Source organism: Anser brachyrhynchus, assembly GCF_964034855.1.
Source record: "Anser brachyrhynchus genome assembly, chromosome: 16".
NCBI classification, from domain to species: Eukaryota; Metazoa; Chordata; class Aves; order Anseriformes; family Anatidae; genus Anser; species Anser brachyrhynchus.
The window spans coordinates 16263797-16288893 of record NC_137734.1 but is presented as its reverse complement, the minus strand read 5'-3'; the positions used below and the strand labels follow the sequence as shown (position 1 = coordinate 16288893).

The window sequence follows — 25097 nt, the reverse complement described above, 5'->3', positions numbered from 1 at the left end:
GGATGTCAGACTCCATCACCAGTTTGTGTGAGTACTGAGGTCCCTGTTGTGCTGTAAATCAAAATTTAGCCCTTCTTCCTCTACAAGAGCAGAGTGGGTGGGAATGGGCTTGATGCTCTGATCTACCCAGCGGAGCCTCAAGCCCCTTACCAGTATATGCACAATACATCCACAGTAGTTGGTGCTAAGGCATCAGGTGCTGGGAGCTCCCCAACAGCTGTGACCATCAGCTCTCTTCTAATGGCAGGAAAAGAAAAAAAAGAATGCACAGGTTACTGCTTACTCTATCTAATAGTTGTGCTGTTCCCCAGCAGTTTGTGTATTTCAAAGAAAAAGAGGGTCTGCTATTAACAGTTCAAAGGGGTAGGATATTTCACAACCTTGTTTTTGTCTCACTGATGGCCACTGACAAACCTTCAGCACATGGTGACCCTCATGCCACAGAGATGAGTAATTGGGGCTGCTCCCTGGCAGACAGCAGCATGGCACAGTGCTTTGTCCCTTCACCCAAGGTGGGGAATAGCATTTTTTGACAGGTGTCTTAAAATATCACTGGATTTCCGTTCTCTCTGCCATGATGGAAAAAGCAAACAGGCGAAGAGACTTTGCACTTGAATTGTTAAATTTTCATGGCAATTTAGCAAGGCAGATTGAAAGTCATTTTCCAGCTAATTTCAGTTCCTCTGCATCGCTCCTTAGCTACAGGGCCAGGGCTGCAAATGTGACAACTGGGAGCTGCTCAATTGCTGCTCAGAGTCTTGTCGTGGAATAAAGCTGACCTGGGAAACATTGTTATCAGCATTTGATAAGAGATCATAATACTAATTTTGGTCCTAAAATCTTTCCCTAATAGAAATGATCGGCTTATATTTATCCCAGCAATTACAGCTGCAAAGAGCTCACATGGTTAGAGGACAGCCACATTCTGCAGTTGAAAGAGATGTTTACATGGATAGTGTGAACTAATGCTAACGTGCATTTTTGAAGGATTTTTTCCCTGTGATGGTTAAATCAGCACCTAACTTTTAGAAATTGTGTCCCACTCTCCCATGGACAGGCTGTCCTCATATCTGCCTGACACATGGGTGTCTTGCCAGTCCCCTAAAACATCTGACTTTTGTCCTTGTAAGACCCAGGAGGCAGGACCTGGCCTTGCTCCAATGCCAGCGTGGGTTTGGGCTCAAGGTCTGACATTTGCAGTGGTATTTTTGAGGATCTCTGCAAGGTGCTTTTACCAGAAAATGTCCCTTCCTGTGCATCAGGTGTTGGTAGGCACAGGGATCACAGCCTACACTTGATCCCAGAGTCCTGAAGTGTGGCTATGAGCAATGTGACCTGCTAAGGCATCATGATATCAGGGTGTGATCACTGCCTGCAGATATTGACAGCCCACATTTCTCATCTAGTATGTGTGACCTGAAGGCTCAGCAGGACCAAAGGACAGAGCATGCATGGCTCCACACTGGGGAAGCTGGAACTGCTGCCAGGGAGCTGGTGTTTCAGGGGCTCAGGCAGATCTGCAGAGCCTTTGCAAGGCATATTCCTACGTGTTTAGTGGCAAAGAGGAGACAGCTTTCCTGCCAGCTCCAGACCTTACCACACTGCAGAGCACAGTCCTTGACTCAGCACAGCTCACCAACTGCTTTCCATGAGCACCAACCATTACCCTGTTTCATCTGCCCATGTAAGTCAAGTGTCTGCAGGGCCTATGGAGCTGGTGGTCGATGCCAGCCAGCACTGATGGATGCACTGGGAAAGCAAGAAGCCAGGAGGTGCCAGGAAGAAATGCATTAGCCTGATTTGTCTGGGTCTCCTCTGGCTACTGGGTGATTCATCAACAAGAAGGATCAGTGCATGCCAGTGGGGCAATGAAGCCACCTGGGGTGGTGCCTGGACACCTGGCCCTGCTGCAGGGCTGGCACTGGCACTTCTGCCCCACAGGTGGGTGAAAAGTCAAGGTCTGGAAATGGGGCACTGGAACAGGCTCCCGAGGGAAGTAGTCATGGTACCAAACCTGCCGGAGTCCAAGAAGCATTTGGACATTGCTCACAGACATATGGTCTGATTTTTGGGTTGTCCTACGTGGAGTCAGGAGTTGAGCTTGAAGATCCTTGATAATAGGATCGTAGAATCATAGAATCGAGTACGTGCTGGTCAAACTGAGGCACAAGAAGGAAATACATAGGCAGTGGAAGCAGGGATATGTGGCCTGGGAAGAGTACAGTGATGCTGTCCAGATGTGCAGGGATGGGATTGGGAAAGCCAAAGAAGGGATGGAACTGAGCTGGGCAAGAGATGAAAAAAATAACAAGAAGGGATTCTATAGGTACATTGGCCAGAAGTAAAACATCAAGGAGAGCGTTCCCTCTCTGATAAACGAGAAGGGAGAACTGTTAAGGACAGACATGGAGAAGGCTGAGATACGCAACAACTTCTTTGCCTCAGTCTTCACTGCTAGTCCAGCTTCCCATGTCTTTTGTTTCCCTGAACCTGTAGATGAAGGCTGGGGGAGCAAAGTCCCAACCACTGTAAGCAAAGAGCAGGTTCAATACCACCCAATGAAACCAAACGAGTACAAGTCTATGGGGCCCAATGCTATGCATCCCAGGGTCCTGAGGGAACTGGTTGATGGAGTTGCCAAGCTTCTCTCCATCATATTTGAAAAGTCCTGGCAGTCAGGTGAAGTCCCTGGTGACTGGAAAAAGGGAAACGTCACTCCCATTTTTAAAAAGGGTCAAAAGTAGGATGTGGGGAACTACAGACCAGTGAGCCTCACCTCTGTGCCTGGGAAGATCATGGAAAAAGTCCTCCAGGAAGCAATGTCAAGGCACACGCAAGACCAGGAGGTGATCCGAGACAGCCAGCATGGCTTCACCAAGCATAAATCCGGCCTGACCAACCTGGTGGTCTACTAGGATGGAGTGAGTGTATCAGTTGACAACATATGACCAATGTCATCTACCTGGCCTTCTGCAAGGCCTTTGACACGGTTCCACATGACATCCTGATTTCTGTATTGGACAGATATGGATTTGGTGGGTGGACCACTCAGTGGACAAGGAATTGGCCTGAAGGTCACACCCAGAGAGTGGTGATCAATGGCTCCATGTCCAGGTGGAGGCCGGTGCTGAGTGCTGTCCCTCAGGGGTCTGTCTTGGGACCAATGCTATTTAATATCTTTATTGACGACGTAGATGATGGGATCGAGTGCACCCTCAGCAGGTTTGCAGATGACACCAAGCTGAGTGGTGCAGTCAATACACCAGAAGGAAGGGATGCCATCCAAAGTGACCTGGACAAGGTAAAAAGAGGGCCCATGTGAACCCAATGAGGTTCAACAAGACAAAGTGTAACTAGATGGTCTTTGGGGTACCTTCCAACCCAAGCCATTCTGTGATTCTATGATTCTATGTGCAATCAACCACAGCCAAGGGTGCAGGGTGAATTCACTAGTGCTTACCACATGGTTTACGCAAAGGGAAAATCACTGGCATTTCTGTGTTGGGACTTCTGCCTGGTTCAGGTCTCACATACAGCAGCCTCAATTTTAGCATGTCAGGACTTTCAGACATTCGGCACTTTGTCTCCGGTGACCTGGGCTCACTGAACACTTTAGCACTGTCCCATCTTCAGCGCAAAACCTGCCTGCACTGCCTGCTCATGAAGGCCATTAACCACCATCTTGCTCTACCCGGTCCCCAAGAAAGGAGCCAGACATCTGCACTGGTCCCTCCCAGGACAGGGAAATGGGAGCGCATGCATTCAAGTTCATGAGGCCCAAAGTCAGGATCCTGCTAGGCTGAGTCAGGTGCAGGGCACTTCCCAAGGGCTAAAGTGGGGCCCAACTGCTTTAGCTGGTGTGACTGCTCCTGACACCCCTCAAATACTTCCTTTGCAGGGGTGATCTCTGAGGGTTGGATTGGCCCCCTTGCTCCTGCTGGCAGCATGCTGCAGAGCAGGACTAGCAGACAACATGAAGCCTCCTCAGCTCCGCTCCTTCCCCAACATCCCCCTGTCCTTCCCCAGCAGCCTAAGGTCAGCCCCGTCCCACAGGACCAGGGCTGGGAAGCCTGCAGCAGCTCTGCCAGGGCACAGAGCTGGCACCCCCGAGTCTGCTCCCTCCTCCCACTTATGGTCCCATTAGCCACCATCATCCAAAGCTGGCAGAGGGCTGGGGGGGTCTCAGCAATGTGAATAAATGCCCTGAAAAAGGACCCCACTGTCAAGCCCAATCCTCTGCCACTGAGAGAGGCTCCAGCTGGGTACAGGACTCCCTGGCATGTGCACAGACCTTTATTTTCCACATATTTGTGACCCTGTATGTGATGAGCAATAATCAGGTTGGGATCCCACTGTCTGTTGCTGCCAGGACTCCCAAGCCAAGGCATTTAAAGTGCTTTCCCTGCATGCAGGCTGAGCCCCATGGCTGCATGTTGTGGTTTAACCCGGCTGGCAGCTAAACACCACACAGCCGTTCGCTCACCCTCCCCCCTCCCTCTCTGGGATGGGGGAGAGAAACGGGAAAGTGAAGCCTGTGAGTTGAGATAAAGACAGTTTATTAAGACAGGAAAATAATAATAACAATAATAATAATAATAGTGATAATGGTAATAGTATTAACAATAATAATGTGTAAGAAAACAAGTGATGCACAATGCAATTGCTCACCACCCGCTGACCGATGCCCAGCCTATCCCCGAGCAGCCGGCCCCCCCACCCCGGCCAGCCACCCCTATATATTGTTTAGCATGACGTCAGATGGTATGGAATACCCCTTTGGCCAGTTTGGGTCAGCTGTCCTGGGTCTGTCCCCTCCCAGCTCCTGCTGCACCCCCAGCCTGCTCGCTGTCAGGACAGAGCGAGAAGCCGAAAAGTCCTTGGCCTGGTGTAAACACTGCTCTGCAACAATTAAAACATCAGCATGTTATCAGCGCTCTTCTCATCCTAATCCAAAACATAGCACCCTACCAGCTACTATGAGCTACTTAACTCTGTCCTAACTGGAACCAGGACAGATATCCACCCCTTATTCCATACCATTTATGTCATGCTCAGGTTACACTCTGTCCAATACATTCTAATTAATCACCATTTTCATCTATGATATATAGCAATCATGGTAGTGATGACATACATTATTATATAATAATTAACATACTACAATTCAACTCATGGGCTATTCTCACCCAGTATCAAATCCCCTTGAGGTACACACCGGACCTCCCCATTCTTTTGCATTACCCACCAAGTGCATCCAGGTCCCTGAGCAAAAGCAATTCCACGAATGGGTTTGCCTTTTCCCGAGGCAGGAGTAGCCCAGACTGTTTTACCCAGCATGTTTCTTACGTGCACTACAGGAACTTTATCCCCTTCTACAGTGCGTAACAGGTTTGATTGGGCAGGTCCAGCTCGGTTGGCAGATCCCCTGGTATTGACTAACCAGGTGGCCTTTGCCAAATGTGTATCCCAATTTTTGAATGTCCCAGCACCCATTGCTTTCAGTGTAGTCTTCAACAGTCCATTGTATCGTTCAACTTTTCCAGAGGCTGGTGCATGATAGGGGATGTGATACACCCACTCAATACCATGTTCTTTGGCCCAAGTGTCTATAAGGTTGTTTCGGAAATGAGTCCCGTTGTCTGACTCAATTCTCTCTGGGGTGCCATGTCGCCATAGGACTTGCTTTTCAAGGCCCAGGATAGTGTTCCGGGCGGTGGCATGGGGCACAGGATATGTTTCCAGCCATCCGGTGGTTGCTTCCACCATTGTAAGTACGTGGCGCTTGCCGTTGCGGGTTTGAGGGAGTGTGATGTAATCAATCTGCCAGGCCTCTCCATATTTATATTTCAGCCATCGTCCTCCATACCAAAGAGGTTTTGACCGTTTGGCTTGCTTGATTGCAGCACATGTTTCACAGTCATGAATAACCTGTGCTATAGTGTCCATGGTCAGGTCCACCCCTCGATCACGAGCCCATCTGTAGGTTGCATCTCTACCTTGATGGCCTGAGGTGTCATGGGCCCATCGGGCTATAAATAATTCACCTTTATGTTGCCAGTCCAGGTCCACCTGAGCCACTTCAATCTTAGCAGCCTGATCCACCTGCTGGTTGTTTTGGTGTTCTTCAGTAGCCCGATTCTTGGGCACATGAGCATCTACATGGCGTACCTTTACAACCAGGTTCTCTACCCGGGCAGCAATATCTTGCCACAATGCTGCAGCCCAGATGGGCTTGCCCCTGCACTGCCAGTTGTTCTGCTTCCATTGCTGTAACCACCCCCACAGGGCATTTGCTACCATCCATGAATCAGTATAGAGATAGAGAACTGGCCACTTTTCTCGTTCAGCAATATCTAAAGCCAGCTGAATGGCTTTTACTTCTGCAAACTGACTCGATTCACCTTCTCCCTCAGCAGCTTCTGCAACTCGTCGTGTAGGACTCCATACAGCAGCTTTCCATCTCCGATGCTTTCCCACAATACGACAGGACCCGTCAGTGAACAAGGCATATTTCTTCTCATTTTCCGGTAGCTTGTTGTACAGGGGGGCTTCTTCAGCACGAACCACCTCCTCCTCTGATGATATCCCAAAGTATTTGCCTTCTGGCCAATCCATAATCACCTCCAAGATTCCTGGGCGACTGGGGTTTCCTATTCGAGCCCGCTGAGTAATCAGTGCAACCCACTTGCTCCATGTAGCATCAGTTGCATGATGCGTAGAGGGGACCCTTCCTTTGAACATCCAGCCTAGTACCGGCAGTCGGGGTGCCAGGAGGAGCTGCGCTTCAGTACCGACCACTTCCGAAGCAGATCGAACTCCTTCATATGCTGCCAATATCTCCTTTTCAGTTGGAGTATAGCGGGCTTCAGATCCTCTGTATCCCCGACTCCAAAACCCCAGGGGTCGACCTCGAGTTTCCCCAGGTTCTTTCTGCCAGAGGCTCCAGGTGGGACCATTCTCCCCGGCTGCGGTGTAGAGCACATTCTTTACATCTGGTCCTGTTCGGACTGGCCCGAGGGCTACTGCATGAACTATTTCCTGCTTAATTTGTTCAAAGGCTTGTCGTTGCTCAGGGCCCCATTCAAAAGCATTCTTCTTACGGGTTACTTGGTAGAGCGGGTTTACAATCAGACTGTAATTTGGAATATGCATTCTCCAAAACCCCACGACACCTAGGAAAGTTTGTGTTTCTTTTTTGCTAGTTGGTGGAGACATAGCTGTTATCTTGTTGATCACATCCATTGGGATTTGACGACGTCCATCTTGCCATTTAATTCCTAAAAACTGGATCTCTCGTGCAGGTCCTTTAACTTTATTCTGTTTTATGGCAAAACCGGCCTTCAGAAGGATTTGGACTATTTTCTTCCCTTTCTCGAAAACTTCTTCTGCAGTGTCACCACACACAATGATGTCATCGATGTACTGCAGGTGTTCAGGAGCTTCCCCCTGCTCCAGCGCAGACTGGATCAGTCCATGGCAAATGGTAGGGCTGTGTTTCCACCCCTGGGGCAGCCGATTCCAAGTATATTGGACTCCCCTCCAAGTGAAAGCAAACTGTGGCCTGCACTGTGCTGCTAGAGGGATGGAGAAAAATGCATTAGCGATATCAATTGTGGCATACCACTTGGCTGCCTTTGATTCCAGTTCATACTGGAGTTCTAGCATGTCCGGCACTGCAGCACTCAGTGGTGGCGTGACTTCGTTCAGGCCACGATAGTCCACTGTTAGTCTCCACTCACCATTAGACTTTCGCACTGGCCATATGGGACTATTAAAAGGTGAATGAGTCTTGCTGATCACTCCTTGGCTCTCCAGTTGACGAATTAGCTTATGGATGGGACTCAGGGAGTCTCGGTTGGTGCGATATTGCCGCCGGTGCACAGTTGTGGTAGCGATCGGCACTTGCTGTTCTTCAACCCTCAGCAACCCCACAACAGAAGGGTCCTCTGAGAGACCAGGCAAGGTAGACAACTGTTTAATGTCCTCTGTCTCCAAAGCAGCTATGCCAAAAGCCCAGCGGAACCCTTTTGGGTCCTTGAAATATCCTCTTCTAAGATAGTCTATGCCAAGGATGCACGGAGCATCTGGGCCAGTCACAATACGGTGCTTTTGCCACTCATTACCGGTTAGACTTACTTCAGCCTCCAATACAGTTAACTGCTGGGATCCCCCCGTCACACCATAAATACAGATGGGCTCTGGCCCTTTATAGCTTGATGGCATTAGAGTACATTGTGCACCGGTGTCTACCAAAGCCTTATACTTCTGTGCGTCTGACGTGCCAGGCCATCGAATCCACACAGTCCAATAAACTCGATTGTCCCTTTCCTCCCCCTGGCTGGAGGCAGGGCCCCTCTAGTCCTGGTCAGAATCTTCATTTCTGTGTTTAAAGGACTGCCTGCTGGAAGTTGGAGCAGCAAACCTTTCAGAGAACTCCTTTTTCCCAATTGTTTTCCTTTGCAATTCACGTACCCGTGCCTCTAGGGTCGCAGTAGATTTTCCATCCCATTTTCTCATGTCCTCTCCATGGTCACGTAGGTAAAACCACAGGGTGGCGCGGTGTGTGTGCCCACCATATTGTCTTCCTTGCATAGATGAACGTTTACCCCTAATAGCTGAGACACTGGTTTGTACAGGTGGGGAGGAAAATAATCTCTCTTCAAGTTGGTGGATCTTTTCAGAAAGTTTCTCCAAGGTATTCTCTTTTAGCTGGTGGACACTGGTTCGTTCAGGTGAAGGGGAAGATAATCTTTCTTCAAGTTGGTGGATCTTTTCAGAAAGTTTCTCCAAAGCATTCTCTTTTAGCTGGTGGACACTGGTTCGTTCAGGTGAAGGGGAAGATAATCTTTCTTCAAGTTGGTGGATCTTTTCAGAAAGTTTCTCTAAAGCATTCTCTTTTAGCTGGTGGACACTGGTTCGTTCAGGTGGAGGGGAAGATAAATTCTCTTTAAGTTGGTGGACCTCTTCAGAGAGTTTCTCCACAGCTGAGACACAGGCCTTTAGGGAAGAGGAGAGATTTCCTTCGTACTGCCGGAGTATTTTAGTCACTTCATTCACTGTGGGATTCTCCTCCGTTTTCCAGGCTAGTATTGCCAATGAGTTGGCATATGATGATGGGGCACTCTGTACAAACTTCCGCCACATGGGTAGTGTACACCGGACTGCATCTGGATCTGCGGATGTTTGTGCGTCGTCTAGGTCCTTATAAATTACTTCCCGTACGGCCAATTCCCTCAGGTACTGAATTCCCTTCTCCATGGTGGTCCATTTGCTTGGTAAACATACAAGTTCTTCCTTGAAGGGATACCTTTCCTTCACAGCTGACAGGAGACGCCTCCAGAGGCTGCGAGATTCTGCTCCATCTCCAATTGCTTTGTCAATGCATGCGTCCCTAGCAAGGGATCCCAGCCGCCTGGCTTCCTTGCCCTCCAATTCCACATAATTGGCTCCCGTGTCCCAGCACCGGAGCAGCCAGGTGACAAGCTGCTCGCCTATACAGCGACCAAAATCTTTTCGCACATCTCGTAGCTCACGCTGGTATAGAGTCCGGGTAATTACTGTTGATTTTTCGACATCCTCATCCTCATCTTCAGTCTTCTGCACCTTTGATGGCCGGTGTAGAGTCCGGGTAGTTACTGTTGATTTTCCGACATCCTCATCCTCATCTTCAGTCTCCTGCACCTTTGATGGCTGGTATGGAGTCCGGGTAGTTACTGTTGATTTTTCGCCATCCTCATCCTCATCTTCAGTCTCCTGCACCTTTGATGGCCCAGCCTCGTCTTCACTACGCCCAGACTTAGCAGAAGACTGTCTGCGTTTTAAACGACCTGAGCCTCTATACCATTTTTTCACCTTGTCTACAGGGGCAACTTGCACTGCTACAGCTCGTTTCTCTGACCCAGCCACAGGGTCTGCCACAGGGGTTGGAATACCCTCTGCAGGGGCAACTTGCACTGCTACAGCTCGTTTCTCTGACCCAGCCACAGGAGTGGGAGCAGCTGCACGAGCTGGGGCAGCTGCAGGAGCTGGGGCAGCTGCAGGAGCTGGAGTGGCTGCAGGGGCTGGAGCTGGAGCGGCTGCAGGAGCTGGAGCTGGAGTAGCTGCAGGAGCTGGAACTGGAACGGCTGCAGGAGCTGGAACTGGAACGGCTGCAGGAGCTGGAACTGGAGCAGCTGCAGGAGCTGGAACTGGAGCGGCTGCAGGAGCTGGAGCGGCTGCAGGAGCTGGAACTGGAACGGCTGCAGGAGCTGGAGCTGGAGCGGCTGCAGGAGCTGGAGCTGGAGCGGCTGCAGGAGCTGGAGCTAGGTTGCTAGTAGCATCAATTGCAGCTCGATAGGCACAAGCCAGACCCCAGCACGCTACAGTGATTTGTGTCACTTTGGAACTGCCAGAGTCATGACACCTTTTTTTCAAGCATTCTGCCAGCTTTTTAGGATTTTGCAGTTGTTCAGGGGTGAATGTCCAAAACACTGGAGGTGACCACTGCTCTAGAAACCTGCCCATATCCTCCCACACTCCCTGCCACTCGCAACCATCCCGCCTCAAGACAGATCTCCGGATGAGATTCCTGAGTAGTTGTTTAACCCTCCACAAAATCTGAAGCGCATTCAGGAGACATAACAACAAGAGCAGGCTGGTCTGAGTATCCCAAGGATATTCAACATCTCGGAGAACCACCGTAACTAACTCGGGGGATAAGAGGGTGGTGGTGAAGGAGAAAGGGAGAGTGAACGGGTAGGGAAACATGTCTTCCCCTGTCCCCTTCACAGATTGGATCCCTGACGAAAACAGGCAATAGGTGTAATTGCTAATAGTTTCCGAGATATGGGTTCCAAAGTATAGAGTCGACGTCAGTGCTGAGTACAAATACCAGGTTAAAGTCGTGACCAGATATTTCATCATTTCATAAGCCATTGCTACACCGCACAGTACCATAACAATCTTAAACCAGGGCCCGGAAAGGATAAACAGTGCAACAGGGAGCACATACAGAAAGTAACGCACCATAAAACTCAATTTGGAATACAGGTACAGCAGACTGGAGATTAAGGCAATCAACATCGTGACTAGCAACTATTAAGCAGGTCCAATACTTATACCAATTTTAGTTTAACACACTCTGGTCAGATTTGTCGACATCTCAACCCTTCGGGCCCCACGTTGGGCGCCAAAAGGACTGTTGTGGTTTAACCCGGCTGGCAGCTAAACACCACACAGCCGTTCGCTCACCCTCCCCCCTCCCTCTCTGGGATGGGGGAGAGAAACGGGAAAGTGAAGCCTGTGAGTTGAGATAAAGACAGTTTATTAAGACAGGAAAATAATAATAACAATAATAATAATAATAGTGATAATGGTAATAGTATTAACAATAATAATGTGTAAGAAAACAAGTGATGCACAATGCAATTGCTCACCACCCGCTGACCGATGCCCAGCCTATCCCCGAGCAGCTGGCCCCCCCACCCCGGCCAGCCACCCCTATATATTGTTTAGCATGACGTCAGATGGTATGGAATACCCCTTTGGCCAGTTTGGGTCAGCTGTCCTGGGTCTGTCCCCTCCCAGCTCCTGCTGCACCCCCAGCCTGCTCGCTGTCAGGACAGAGCAAGAAGCCGAAAAGTCCTTGGCCTGGTGTAAACACTGCTCTGCAACAATTAAAACATCAGCATGTTATCAGCGCTCTTCTCATCCTAATCCAAAACATAGCACCCTACCAGCTACTATGAGCTACTTAACTCTGTCCTAACTGGAACCAGGACACTGCAGCAGGGAGGTTGCTTGCTGTGGGCCTGTGCCTTCAGCCATGGGGATGGTGGAGGCTGCTCAGAGTCCAAGGGGGCAGGAATATGGGACAAAGACAGGTTTGTGTCACCAGCCTAGACTTCTTTCACCAGCTCAGCCAAGTGCTTTCTAGTTCAGCATGGGCATCCCCCGGGAGGATGCTCCTCTTGTCCCAATGTATTTGTAGGGTCGAGGCCAGAGACCCTGTGTCCCCACTAGAGCCTTGCTGAGGACCTGGTGACCTCTCTGTATTGTGCAGCCCGTGGGACTGGGTCCTGTGAGGAAAGCTGCCACTGGCCACGGCCAGAAGGGAGGAGAACTTAGCAGGCCCTTGGGCATCACAGACCACCATGGGCACAGTAAAAGGGTGGCCAGTGCCTACTGCCTTCCTGGGGCCAGCACTGCCGAGCGGGCCATCTCCAGGCCAGGTTCAGGCCCCCTTTGCCTATAGGGCAGCTGGGGAGGTGGTGGTGCACTGCTGTACCAGCCCTGCATGGTTGGGATCCCTGGCTCAGAGACCCTGGGTGGGTTAAGTGCTCCCAGCATCATCCTCTCCATGGGACATCCCTGGGCAACCCGATGGCCCTGGCTGGGGTCAGGCTCTGGTCTGGTCCCCAAGCGCAGCCACAGTTAATATCGGTAGTACCACCACAAGCCTGTCACTGGGGCTTCAGCTGGGAATCCTCCATGGAAGATCCCACCTTAATCTAGCAATATTGGTCCAGGCTTTTCTTGTTAACTTCTACCAGACTTCCAGATGCTGCTGGTCAGTGTGTCCAGCAGCAAGGACTGTCCTTCTGCGCCTTCATGGGGGTTCAGAGCAGGGGTGTGGGGTGAACCGCACAGCTCCAGGTAGGTTTTGGGTCGGTTGTTCAGTGCTGGGGCTCAATTCAAAGAAGTCCCCCAGGGGCTTAGACCATTTAGGAGTAGCCATGTGCTCCAGAACAGGAGCAGTATGAGACGGAGGCACCTGGAGAGAGCAACAAGCAGGGCCTTCCTAGTTGTGGGAGGCTGGAGAGGGCCATGGCTTCCGACACCATGGCACTGCCAGACTGCCAGATTGTTTGTGCTTCCCCTAAGATGTGTGTTCCCCAAGCCACTGCCCTCCCAGAGATGGTCCACATGGGTGGTCAAACAGGGTCTGTCCTTGCCGAGGCCCTGGTGTGCTGGTTGTGGGACATGTGCAGTAGTGGGACATGGCAGGGGCTGACGAACAGCTGTGATGCATGGTCCTTCTGCAGCCCCCTCATCCTCGGTCCTTCACTGAGCGTGAGCCATGAACGTGGGCTTTGAGCCTCACCTCCTCAGGAGCATGTATGCACATTTGCAGGCACCTGCCTGCAGGACAGCAGTGTGCAGGGGAAAGCTGTTTGCTGCCTGTCTGGTGGGAGAAAGCAAAACACAGTGACAGGCAGATCTTCCAGGGCTCCTCGAAGTCAGCGTGGAGAGCCTGGCATTATTCAAGGGGAAAGTACCTTTTTAGTCATCATCTTCTCGGTTGCCCATGCATGCCTCCTGCACAGCTTCCCACTGGCTGTGGGCAGGACCTGGCAGCATGCACCCTGCCCACCCCGTACGCCAGGTTGAGCATGAAGAGGCTGAGGTGGGCCTTAGCTGAGATACTGCTGAAGCAGCCAGGACAAGGGTAGATTAATTTGAAATAAATCCCCTTCCTTCTCCCCCAAAATGGTTGGGATCTCCTCCTGGGTGCTCTGCACAAGCACCTCTGGTGCCTGCTGTCCCACCGATGGTGAGCAGTGTGATTGTGGCTTTTGGGAAGATGTGTGAGATCTGTCTCATTCAGGGAGGGTTGGAACACCTGGGATCTGCTTCCAACCAGTGAACTGCCTCTGGGTGAATTTCTGGCATGTATGCTGGCGTATTTGGAAGGAGATGGGAAACATGAATCATGCATTCAAACCCATGAGCACCTTGCCAACATCCAGACCTCCATCCAGACTGTTTAGGAACAAATGTGGCTTCAGCAGAGGTTTTGCAAGCTGTTCATCCCTCCCCACGTGCTGATCCCAGGTCTAGGGCCCCTTTTTACTCTCCCTGGCAAGTCCTTGCAGCACAGCTCCCACAGCAATGTCACTCAGCCCTGAAGGTTTTATATCATTGCATTTTGGGGAAAAGTTTTCATGGGCTCCTTTCATTTAGAAGACTTTCCAGGAAGATACTGTAAGTAACCATGGGTGTGCTAATTGCCTTGAAGGCACTGGAGGAACCCTCTGCTCCTTGTGACCCACATCCCTACAAGAACTCCCCTGCTTCTCTGCATCAGCAAGCAAGGGGGTTGTGCCCACCTCCCAGCCAACTTCAGCCCAAGCACAGAGCAGACACCTGGGGACCCCGATAAAGAAAGTGTTTTTCTTTCTTCACCCATCCTGAAGCCTTTGTGTATGAAGTTGAGTCCCAAATGCACCTTAAAATCACAAGCATTCGCTGACATTATGTTTAAAGTTGAAAGAGGTTCAAAAAAGGGCTGTAAGCCTACGTGGCTCATAAGAACGTGCCTGGCAGTGGGAGTCTGAAGAACTTATGTTCATTGAGTTTCTTCAGAAGAATGCTCAGAAATGCAAGTGGGGGCTGTTAGGCATCATGGAGGGGGGAGGGCTGTGCATGAGACAGCTCTTTAATCACAGAATCACAGAATCATCTAGGTTGGAAGAGACCTACAAGATCACCCAGTCCAACCTCTGACCTAACACTAACAAGTCAACCACTAAACCATATTGCTAAGCTCTACATCTAAATGTCTTTTAAAGACCTCCAGGGATGGTGACTCCACCACTTCCCTGGGCAGCCCATTCCAATGCCTAACAACCCTTTTGGTAAAGTTCTTCCTAATATTCAACCTAAACCTCCCCTGGTGCAACTTTAGCCCATCCCCTCTCGTCCTGTCACCGGGCACATGGGAGAATAGACCAACCCCCACCTCGCTACAGCCTCCTTTAAGGTACCTATAGAGCGTGATAAGGTCACCCCTGAGCCTCCTCTTCTCCAGGCTGAACAACCCCAGCTCCCTCAGCCGCTCCCCGTAAGACTTGTTCTCCAGATCCCTCACCAGCTTCGTTGCAGGGAAGGTCTCTGCAAGGTCTGTAAGAAGGTCTCTTCATTCCAAAGAAGGTCTCTGGACTCGCTGGAGCACCTCGATGTCCTTCGTGTAGTGAGGGGCCCAAAACTGAACACAGTACTCGAGGTGCGGCCTCACCAGAGCCGAGTACAGGGGGACAATCACTTCCCTAGCCCTGCTGGCCACACTGCTTCTTATACAGGCCAGGATGCTGTTGGCCTTCTTGGCCACCTGAGCACACTGCTGGCTCATACTCAGCCGACTCTCAACCAATACTCCCAGGTCCTTCTCTGCCAGGCAGCTTTCCAACCACTCATCTCCCAGCCTGTAGCGCTGCTAGGGGTTGTTGTGCCCCAGGTGCAGGACCCCGCACTTGGCCTTGTTGAACTTCATACAGTTGGCCTCAGCCCATCGCTCCAGCCTATCCAGATCCTCCTGCAGAGCCTTCCTTCCCTCGAGCACATCGACACACGCACCTAACTTGGTGTCATCTGCAAACTTACTGAGGGTGCACTCGATCCCCTGATCCAGATCATTGATAAAGCTATTAAAGAGAACTGGCCCCAGTACTGAGCCCTGGGGGACTCCACTAGTGACCAGCCTCCAACTGGATTTAACTGCATTAACCATGACTCTTTGGGCCCGGCTACCCAGCCAGTTTCTAACCCAACAAAGCGTACACCAGTCCAAGCCACAAGCAGCCAGTTTCTTGAGGAGAATGCTGTGGGAAATGGTGTCAAAAGCCTTACTGAATTCAAGGTAGACCACATCCACGGCCTTTCCCTCATCCACTAAGCATGTCACTTGGTCATAGAAGGAGATCAGGTTCGTCAAGCAGGACCTGCCTTTCATAAACCCATGCTGACTGGGCCTGATCGCCTGGTTGCCCTGCAAGTGCCGCGTGATGACACTCAAGATAATCTGCTCCATGAGCTTCCCTGGCACTGAGGTCAAACTGACAGGCCTATAGTTTCCCAGGTCTACCTTCTTGCCCTTCTTGTAGATGGGCGTCACATTTGCTAGCTGCCGGTTGACTGGGACCTCCCCTGACAACCAGGACTGCCGATAAATGATGGAAAGCGGCTTGGCCAGCTCCTCCGTCAGTTCTCTCAGTACCCTTGGGTGGATCCCATCCGGCCCCATCGACTTGCGTACATCCAAGTGCTGTAGCAGGTCACCAACCATTTCCTCATGGATTGTGAGGGCCACAATCTGCTCCCCATCCCCTTGCACCAGCTCAGGGTACTGGGTACCCAGAGAACAAGTGGTTTTGCCTCTAAAGACTGAGGCAAAGAAGGCATTAAGCACCTCAGCCTTTTCCTCATCTCTCGTCACTAAGTTCCCCCTGCATCCAGTAAAGGATGGAGACTCTCCTTAGTCCTCCTTTTCATGTTAATGTATTTATAAAAACATTTTCTGTTATCTTTAACAGCAGTAGCCTGATTGAGCTCCAGATGAGCTTTGGCCTTTCTAATTTTGTCCCTACACATCCTTACAACATCCTTATAATCCTGAGTGGCCTGCCCTCTTTTCCAAAGATCATAAACCCTCTTTTTTTTTTCCTAAGCTCTAGCCACAACTCTGTACAGCCAGGCCAGTCTTCTTCCACGCCAGCTCGTCTTTGAGCACGTGGGGACAGACCGCTCCTGAGCCATTAAGATTTCCTTCTTGAGGAGTGCCCAGCCTTCCTGGACTCCTCTGCCCTTCAGGACTGCCTCCCAAGGGACTCTGCCAATCAGACACATGTGAAGAAAAATTTAGTGGCTAGAAATTGAAAGCACTCAAATTATGTCTGAGATGCACTCAAATTATGGCTGATTCATACAGCAGAGGTCATTAAGTTCCTTAGGGCGGTGGTCAGCTCCCCACCATGCCTCAGCTGGCTGTCCTTTCCATGGACATCTGCTCAGCCATCAGCCCCAGGCTGCACAGGAGGCTATGGGGCTAGTTCTTCAGGCTTCACTGGGTGAGGCACCAGCCTGGATGATTATAACAGTCCCATGTGATGTGGTTCTTTTTCCACCCAAGGAGGACCTTGGATCACTTTTGACCCTCTTGTTTTCTGACTTTCCAGCTTTTAGGTTTCACTTTTCTTTTTCTTTGGTACCCACATGTGTTAGAAACAGAGATTTGCACAAAGTCATGTGGGTCCAAGGGCAGGGACACTAGGGCTTGTAACTGGTAATATGAAACCCAGAACAGATAGATTTTTTTTATTTTTTTTTATGTCCCTGTGATTCTTAATAGAAATATTCACACAGTTCACACAGTCTCAAAATGTTTGCATTAGTAAGTAATAGATTGTGAAGCATTAGGTACAAAGTCAAATTCTTGGGCAGAAATCACATTTTCTACTGGGGCAGTCCTCCAAGTCAGTACTCCTACTGCAACGCAGTGATTAATAGTGCACCCTCCACTGTGGCCCCCAGAGCAGAGCGACTCAGCATAGACCCAGCTTTAAAGAGCACCCGTCCAGCTAGGGCAGCTGGGTGATGCAGGAGCCATGTGAGAGGAGAAGATGCTTTGTAGTGGGTGCTGCCACATCAACTGAATCTTTCCTGCCTCAGAGCACCGATGTTGGCAGAATGGTGGTTGTGTTAAGGGAGTAAACACCAGCATGTTTGTGCTCCACAGTTTCTGCTTTGTTCTTCATCTTTTTCTGCTTTTTCTCTCCTTGGTGCCTAGGGTTTCTGCTGGGTGGGTCTCAGCTGTGGCTCTCAGTGGGCAGGCTGTGTCAGGCTCATTTTGCTCAACCCCTGCCATTCTCAAGCTGGCAGTTAATTAAGTTGTCAGAACCATCTATTTAACCAGAGCATGTCAGACACATGCCAGGGTCTCCCCTCAGGAGAACTGATTATTTCCTGGCAGCATCAGGATGGAAAGACACAGGATATCCCACCGTTCTGCTGATCTTATGATGTTCAGGGTAAATCCTCAGCCTCACTGGGCTCCTATCAGGATGGAACTGATGCTCTCCAGGGACTCATGACCCAGGATTGCATCCGGCTGGTCTTTGCTGAAAGCCCACTGAAGGAATGAGAGTCTTCCACAAGGCTCTTGCCAGCATAGGGAAGCACATGCATAGAGGGCCAAGGCTGCAACTGGGAGCAGAACCTGTCCAGCCCTTCCTCCTTCCCCTTACAGCCCATGGGAAAGAAGTAATCGGTTGTCAATATTGTCACTCTTTTCACCGGTGTCTCCTAAGCCCACCACTGACTCGCTTTGGACCCCATCTGTGCCACAGGTCTGCTGAGATGGACACACCAAAAGTGCTTTCCTGGTTACTTTGCGGTTGGTAGCTCTGTCTCATGGCAAGAGGCAAGCCACATCCTGCCCTCGTGCCCAGGTTCCCTGCCTGGAAAGTGGGCAAATATGCCTTCCCTTCCTCCCTGAGCCCCAGAGGTGCCGCAGTTCTTCCCACTGAAATCCTCTTACCCCTCCAAGTTGGAATGTGTTACAACTATTAGGCAGGTTATGAATCTCTTCTGATTAAATTTTAAAAACACATTTCCTGTCCCTTTTGTTCTTAGTTGTCAAGGACGTGCATAACTACCCGAAGTTATGCTCAACTATCTGAAGATCGGCATGCCTTGACTGCATTTTGCCACTAGATCTTGTTACTTGGGAAGCAAGATGAAGGCAGTGGGAGGGCTGTGTATCCCCAAAGACTCCAGGGCTCCAGACACATAGGGATACAAGGTTTGATCTAAGTTATCTGGTGATATCTCAGTCCCAGAGACTTCTTCAGGCTTTGGGTCCCACTCAAACAACCTGGAGGAAGATGGCACAGATGGCCCTGCATGAATACCACGAGCTGCATGTGTTTTCTTTGGATGGAAACATTGGCCTGAAGCTCCTGGAAGCTCACCAGTGGGTTCTCCACACCCAAAAGGTGTGCAGGGCAGAAAGTACCTAGGAGCACAGTGCCAGGAGTTGTGCTCCCTCTCCAGCAGGGCTGACTGCTTCTGCAAGCCCCCCTCAGCCCTCAGGCACCCCGTGCCTCACAGCAGGCACAACTTTGCCAAGGGGGAAGGAGATGAGGAGCACACGGAGTGTCTCACTGCTCCCAGCTGGCAGCTGGCTCCCTGAGAGCCACAAAGGGCCTTTTTATGGCCTGCATAAACAAGTGAGAGGCATGAAAGGTTGTTACCGCAGAGCATTACTTCTAGCAGCAGCTCAGGCGAGGATTCTCAAAATAACCTCTTCCCAAAACCACATGCTCTTCTTTCCATGCTGCTGGGTTTTATGGATTAAAAGCTTTCGGTGTGCTCAGCTCCTCCACTGGCCCCCGCAGCCCAGGAGCTGGTCACAGGCATGGCTTGACAACTGCAAGGCAGATCTGGCAGTGAACCAGATCACACTTGTGCGTGCTTGTGCGTGTGCACGTGTATGCACATGGGTATGTGTTCACCTCCTGTTGCAAGTGGGCAGGAACACAATCACACTGACTTTTGCTACATCCTTGTGTTTGCAGATCTGATGACGAACACTGCAATGATTATTAATAACCAGAGGTGTGCTTCCCTGACACTGATATTGCAAGGACTAATTAATAGTTTGCTCTGTGCCTGGAAGGAGTGCTAACACTGCTTCCAACAGGGAAAGCAATCATGATGAGACAGGAGTTAATAAAAATCACGTAACAGCAAGGAATGTAGAAATAGAGTCAGGGGTCACTGCTGAAGTATGTCCTGACCCTTTTTGGTTTCCATCCCATAAAGCCAGGCCACACTCACTGCAGATTTTAGTTGTAATGGGAAAACTTGCCGGAAAAATTTAAAAAAGATAAAAATACAAGTTCTCAAAGAGATCTAGTAAGAGCCCGGTGACCAAATCTGTCCTACCATTGAAAGATCAAACATCTGCAAGGCCTTTCCTTTTATGTCAGTCCTCATTTATTTGTACTGGCATTAGTATTTTCTTATGTTGTTGTTTCAGGCCAATTCTGCCCGACAATGGGACTGTGGCCAGGAGATCTCACTTCAGCTGCGAAAGCATGGGTCCCAGGTGGTCCAAGCGGTGAGCAGTGCTTGCAGGCTCCTCCATCACCTCGCCACTGCAGGAGGCTCAGGGATTTCCCTTGTGCACAGCTGAGCAACAAAGGTCTCCATGTCCAACATGGTGCAGGTGGACAGACAGTTCCCTCGGGCTGTGTAGTGGATCATGGATATTTAAAAATATATATATTAAATAATACATTAAAAAAAATGATATTTAAAATAAATGGATATTTAAAACAACTTTTCTAATGGAAACCTAACTTTCTGGGAAATTTATTTGATTTTTGAAGAAACAACTGAGTAAGTATTGGCTGCTTTGAATTTCCGTGGGATTGTTGTTGTTCCCGTTAAGCTCCCAAAAACCTTGTAAAGTTCTCGCTTCCTCAGTGCTTTCTGGGAAACAAAGTACAAAAGCTTATTTGTCTGTTATTGAATAATCAGAAGAGGATCCATCATACGACAGGGTGATCAGTATTTTGCAAATTAAGCTCTTTTCCTCATTTCAGTGGGCAGAGGGCTGTATGGCCAAGTATGCACATAAATTGCATTTTCCATGTCTTCGGCACTGCTGAGGAGTTTCAGTTTTAGCTGAAACTGTTATTTTAGCTGAAACTGAGGAGTTTTAACTTCCTAGTAAGTGGAAGACAGCTCAGGCTCGGCCATTTGTACCAGTGCTGGAAGGGATTCCTCACTGGAGGAATTTGTTTTGCATGTTCCTGTTCTGGCTCCTTGGCTTCACAGGAGGAATACTGCCATGCTAGGTACTAGAAAACTATCAAGAATATCTGTATGTATGTGGTCACCCACTGTTTGTTTTTGACCCAAATTCACTTTTAACATTTAAATTTCTTTTCAGAGGATGACAGAATCTGACCCATCAAACAGAAAGTGTCATTTTTCCATCGGATGAACTGAAAGATGAAAACAGACAGTAACAGCCTTCAAGACTGTGCACAGATCTACAACAGTGCATATTTTAGCAACAATACCGTGCAACCTTTTTCCTGTAAAAGTTCCCTACAAAACCAGCACAGCACGACAGGCGAGTGACGCCCCTTGCGACTGCACCGCAGCTGCTGCAGCAGCAAGGGGTGGCACCCATTCAGCAGCACCTGGCAGCACAGCACTGTGGTAGAGGCCTGAAGGTGAAAACTATGTCTGCAAGGGGAATCTGAGCAGCCAGATGAAATGCCATTTATTTGTAAATGAAAGCCCTCCCTCAAGCTTGGCCCTGACACAGTGCCTTTTTTTTTTTTTTTCCAAGAGGTTCCTGCTATTTACCCAACTTTCCAGCTGGGCTTCGCTGCGGCACAAAGAGGCAGGACCTGCCTGGGTTTGCACAGTGAGTCAACAGCTCAGCGGGGGATTAGAGCCCACAGTCCTTCTGGCAGTGCTGCCTTGGCTCTAACCACCGGACCATGCAGCCTCGTTTTGTTACTGGTGCTCTCTGCTGCTATGTGGTTTGTCAGGAAAAAGCCTTGATGTGGCTTATAAAGGGGCACTTCATAAAGCAGTAGAAGAAGCCAGACTTGTTCCAGTTCCTTGTCCTGGTGAGGGTGCTGAGGGCTGGGTCAGACCAGTCAGACCTACCTTTCCCGGGGTCGCTGGCAGAAGAGGGAAATCCAGGGACACCATACAGTGCTCGGAGCCCTGCGTGACCCGGCCGTAGCCCAGCACAGCACACACTTGCTGGCCCTGGGCATCAGGACAGGATTAGCCAGGAAGGGCGAAGCCCGGCTGCATGCTAAGCTGTGCCTGACACCCCACGTCTGTCCTCCACCCTCAGCACCTGCTGCGCAGACAGGGCCGCTTCAGTTTTGGCCTCCACAAAGGTTTCGTGGATGTCTACAGCGGAGCCTGGTGCTGGGGGTGCACGCGGGGGTGGAGAGCAACTGCACCCCTTAGAGCGGGCTGCTGGCCCTGGCGCACTCAAAATCTCGAAGCCAGACAACCACAGAGAGCTCACCGGCAACCGACTGAGGGGGGCTGCTGCGGCAAGCCCCGCACGAAGGCCGCCCGCAGAGCTCCGGGCCGCCAGCAGCGGCTGGGCTGTGCCAGGCACCGCCACACGCTGCGGGACGGTCACCCTGCCTGGGCGCCGCGCGGCTCGCCTCAAACCTGGCCCCGGGGAGGCCGATCTCCTCCGTGACCGGGGACGCCTCGGTACGGGGCTGCAGCTCCCCGCGGGGGGGGCTCCGGGAGGCTCCGTGGGGACCGGGACCTGGGGCGGGGCGGCGGGGCTGCGGCGGCCGAGCCAGGCGGGGCGAAGAGAAGCGCGCAGGGCCCTGCGGCGCCTGCCCGGGGCTCACCCGGGACGAGCCTGCAAGCGGCGGCGGCGCCCCCCCCCCCCACACTGGGCCGGCGGCTGCTCCGTTCGGGGCGGCAGCACTCCCGGGCCGGGCCGGGCCGAGCCGAGCCGAGCCAGGGGCGGCTCCCCGCAGGCGGGGCTGTGGGCGGGCAGGCGGCGCGGCTCGGGGCCGGTCCCCCACTCCGCAGCGCCGCCGCGGCCCGCCCCGCGCTGCGCTCCCGCCGCACGGCGGGCAGGCGGCAGGCGGCGGCCGCTGCGGCGTGGGGCCGCGCCCCGGAGGAGGCGGCGGCGGCGGCGGAGCGGGCCCAGGTGAGCGCCCGCGCGGGCCCGGGGGCGCGGGGCCGGGGCCGGGGCCGGGCCGCCCGGTGGCCCCAGGTGCGCTGCCTGCAGAGCGGCGGGAGCCGGTGGGAGCGAGCTGCCGGCGGCGAGCGGGAAGGGGCGAAGCCCCGCCGGGCCGCCCCCTGCCGCGGGGAAGCGCCCGCGGTCTGCCAGCCCAGCCTCCCGGTGCCGGCTGCCGGCACCGCGCCGCGCCTCCCTGCCCGGCCCCGGGGGAGCCGAGCCGGGGCGGTGCCGCGCTGCCCGCCCGCAGCGGAGCGGGACGGGTGCGGGGAGGCGGCGGCGCGGGTCGGATCCCGGCCCTGCACCGGGGCGAGCCGGCCCCGGGACCCGCCCGGAGCTGCGGGTTGCTGTAACAGCGTTTGGCCGCGGGGCTTTGATTTCAGGGAGACAATTTACATTAGAGGGAGAATGTGCAGAGAGCCAGGAACAACTTGGAATGGGTCCTCGCATATTTCTGCGGTTATTTTTGGAGTATCGTCATATGGCAAGAGGTGGGCTCTGGAGGTATCCTTGAGCTCAGCATTTTCTCCATACGCTGGTTACCCGGGAGATTGTGTTAGGGGACCCGTGCGGCCCTCTTCTCTGTCAGTGTTTTCTGTTTAAAATGCTATTTCCATTGCTGCTTCTGCGGTGGTATTGTTTCCCTCCTGCACGCCCAGCCCTCCTTTCACAGCGTGTTGTGGTAGGGACCCTTCTGCGGACAAACAAAGGTCTGGGTATGTGCACCTGAATATTTGCAGCAATGCTGCAGGAGCAGGCGGTGGAAAAGCTGCCTTTGATTTAGCTGTTGATGGTGTGAGGTGACTCCTGATCTGCCCCCTCCCACCCCCCGCTGAAATGCCCTGAGAGGTGTGGCTTTTCCAGCTACCTAGGGAGGCATCAGCCTCTGCCTGCACTTAGCTGTCATTTTCCCTCATATTCTCACACTGGACTTGTTCAAAGAGGCTTTTGCATCCAAACAGCTCGAGACGTGGGAAGCCTTTTGTTACTGAGGTCTGCTTCTTGGGGCTGCCTGGCAGACCTCTGGCTCCTTTGCAGCCCTCTGGAGGACTGCATGTGCCTCTCGTCCCTTTGACTCAAGCTGTCACAGCTATGCAGGCTGTGGAACTGTCCTTGTGGCCTTCAGCAGCGTGCCCATGTTGTCTTCAAGCACATTTGGAGCTGAGGGAAGGCTGGATTTGGGTGGTGATCCTGACAAGTCAATTGCTCTTTAATTGTATGTTTTGGCTTCTGGTTTGCCAGGCACGGAGCCTGTGCGGGTCTCCCCAGGGGGCCCAGAGCCATGCTCTCCGTGAGGACCCCCAGCCTGGCAGGAGAGGTAGGGTGTGTTCTTTGAGCTGTGTCAGACCCTTGTTATTGTAGCATATGGCAGGTATACAATTGCCCTCTTTCGTCCAAATCATCCCCTTCTTATGCAAGGGCAATCCCCAAATTTGGTGAACCGGCAGCATGTAGCCATCCCCTGGGGGCGTGAGCTGCCTCCCCTGCTTGCAGCCACTGCTGTGAGCAGAGCATTCACATCTCTTCACAATCATTGTGCCGTGTTTATTGCTTTAACAGCAACTTCAGATGGCGATGGAGTCATTAAACCAGACACTGTTGTAAATAGCAGAGCCCTGGTTGTGACCGCAGGGGTTCAGGGTGTCTTGGGAGGGTGTGATGCTGCTCTGGGTTAGCTGCAGAGCCTGCGTGTTTGCACTGACGGTAGGCTGGCTCTGCATGAAGGTTTTTCCCCACCATTTTGGTTAAGTGTTGATGTTGTAGCTAGAACTATCCAGCATTTTTATTTCTACTGATTTTTGAGACATCAGCCTTTTCCAAAACTGTCAGGAGAGATGTTTTGTTTTGTACAAAGCTTCAAAAAAAAAAAAAAAAAGTCTGGGGTTTTATTTCTGTGCAAAAAGCATGACTGTAGAAGAGAGCCTGCACTCCTGGTGCACAAGGTTTTGGTACCTTTTCTGTCTAGTGCAGGCAAAGAGCTTAGTGGGTCCTGTTTCCTGGGCTGCTATCATCGTCACCATGACATATGACAGCCTTGCAGGGCAAGTGTCTTCTGGCATGCTGTTCATGGGAAGCCAGGAGAGGTGGCCAGGTTGGCTGAAGAAGGCCTTGGTGTCACTGCATTGTAGAATGGGGAAAATTGTCAAAATCAATTTTCTTCCCCAAGGCGGCTGAGTTCCCTTTTAAGCTCTGGCTGATGACCTTGGTCCTGGTGAGGAGGTGAATCTCTCCTTGATTTACGGAATAACCTCTCCTGCTTTCTGCTTGCAGCACCAAGCCCTTGTCCTGTATATAAACGAAGTGTCTCTGTGTTGCCTACACTCCTTGCTCTAGCGCTGCTGAAGAGTTTTGCATAACTAAAAGGGGGTTACATGGACAGAGAGACCAGTCAGGTGCCTGGCTAGTTTTGTTTTTAGAAAAATATTTCCTGTAGATAATTAAGATTTCTAAGTTAGGAAGTTGTGGAGAATGGCCTGGGGGTTAAAGTACAGGAGGTGGGCTTGGCTGTTCCCAGGCTCGCTCTGGGTTTCCTGCCTGGTCTCACAGGCATCACTTGAGTGTCCTTTGCCTTAATTTCATTCAGCTATGAAAT

At 51.5% G+C, this 25097-nt stretch overlaps 2 protein-coding genes across 17 annotated transcripts in view; one reads left to right on the top strand and one right to left on the bottom strand.

The window, feature by feature from the left end:
* Window positions 1–4274: 4274 nt before the first annotated feature.
* LOC308179147 (uncharacterized protein) lies at window positions 4275–8224 on the bottom strand. Its single transcript, XM_080558859.1, has 2 exons — window positions 7740–8224; window positions 4275–7571 (listed from the first exon to the last, which is right to left on the bottom strand). Exons 1-2 carry the CDS (start codon window positions 8221–8223, stop codon window positions 5170–5172), a joined length of 2886 nt encoding a protein of 961 aa, XP_080414985.1. The 5' UTR covers window position 8224; the 3' UTR covers window positions 4275–5169.
* A 14097-nt stretch (window positions 8225–22321) lies between these two features.
* The window catches only part of EPB41L1 (erythrocyte membrane protein band 4.1 like 1), an 80319-nt gene continuing 77543 nt past the window's right edge, over window positions 22322–25097 (top strand). For 5 of the 16 annotated variants that reach the window (XM_080558857.1, XM_080558854.1, XM_080558841.1 and 2 more), the window contains exon 1: window positions 22337–22474. The gene's annotated coding sequence lies outside the window, so the exon portion shown is untranslated. Of the gene's footprint in view, window positions 22475–25097 lie in introns of all 16 variants that reach the window. The other 11 variants (XM_080558855.1, XM_080558840.1, XM_080558842.1 and 8 more) reach the window with 7 other exon arrangements.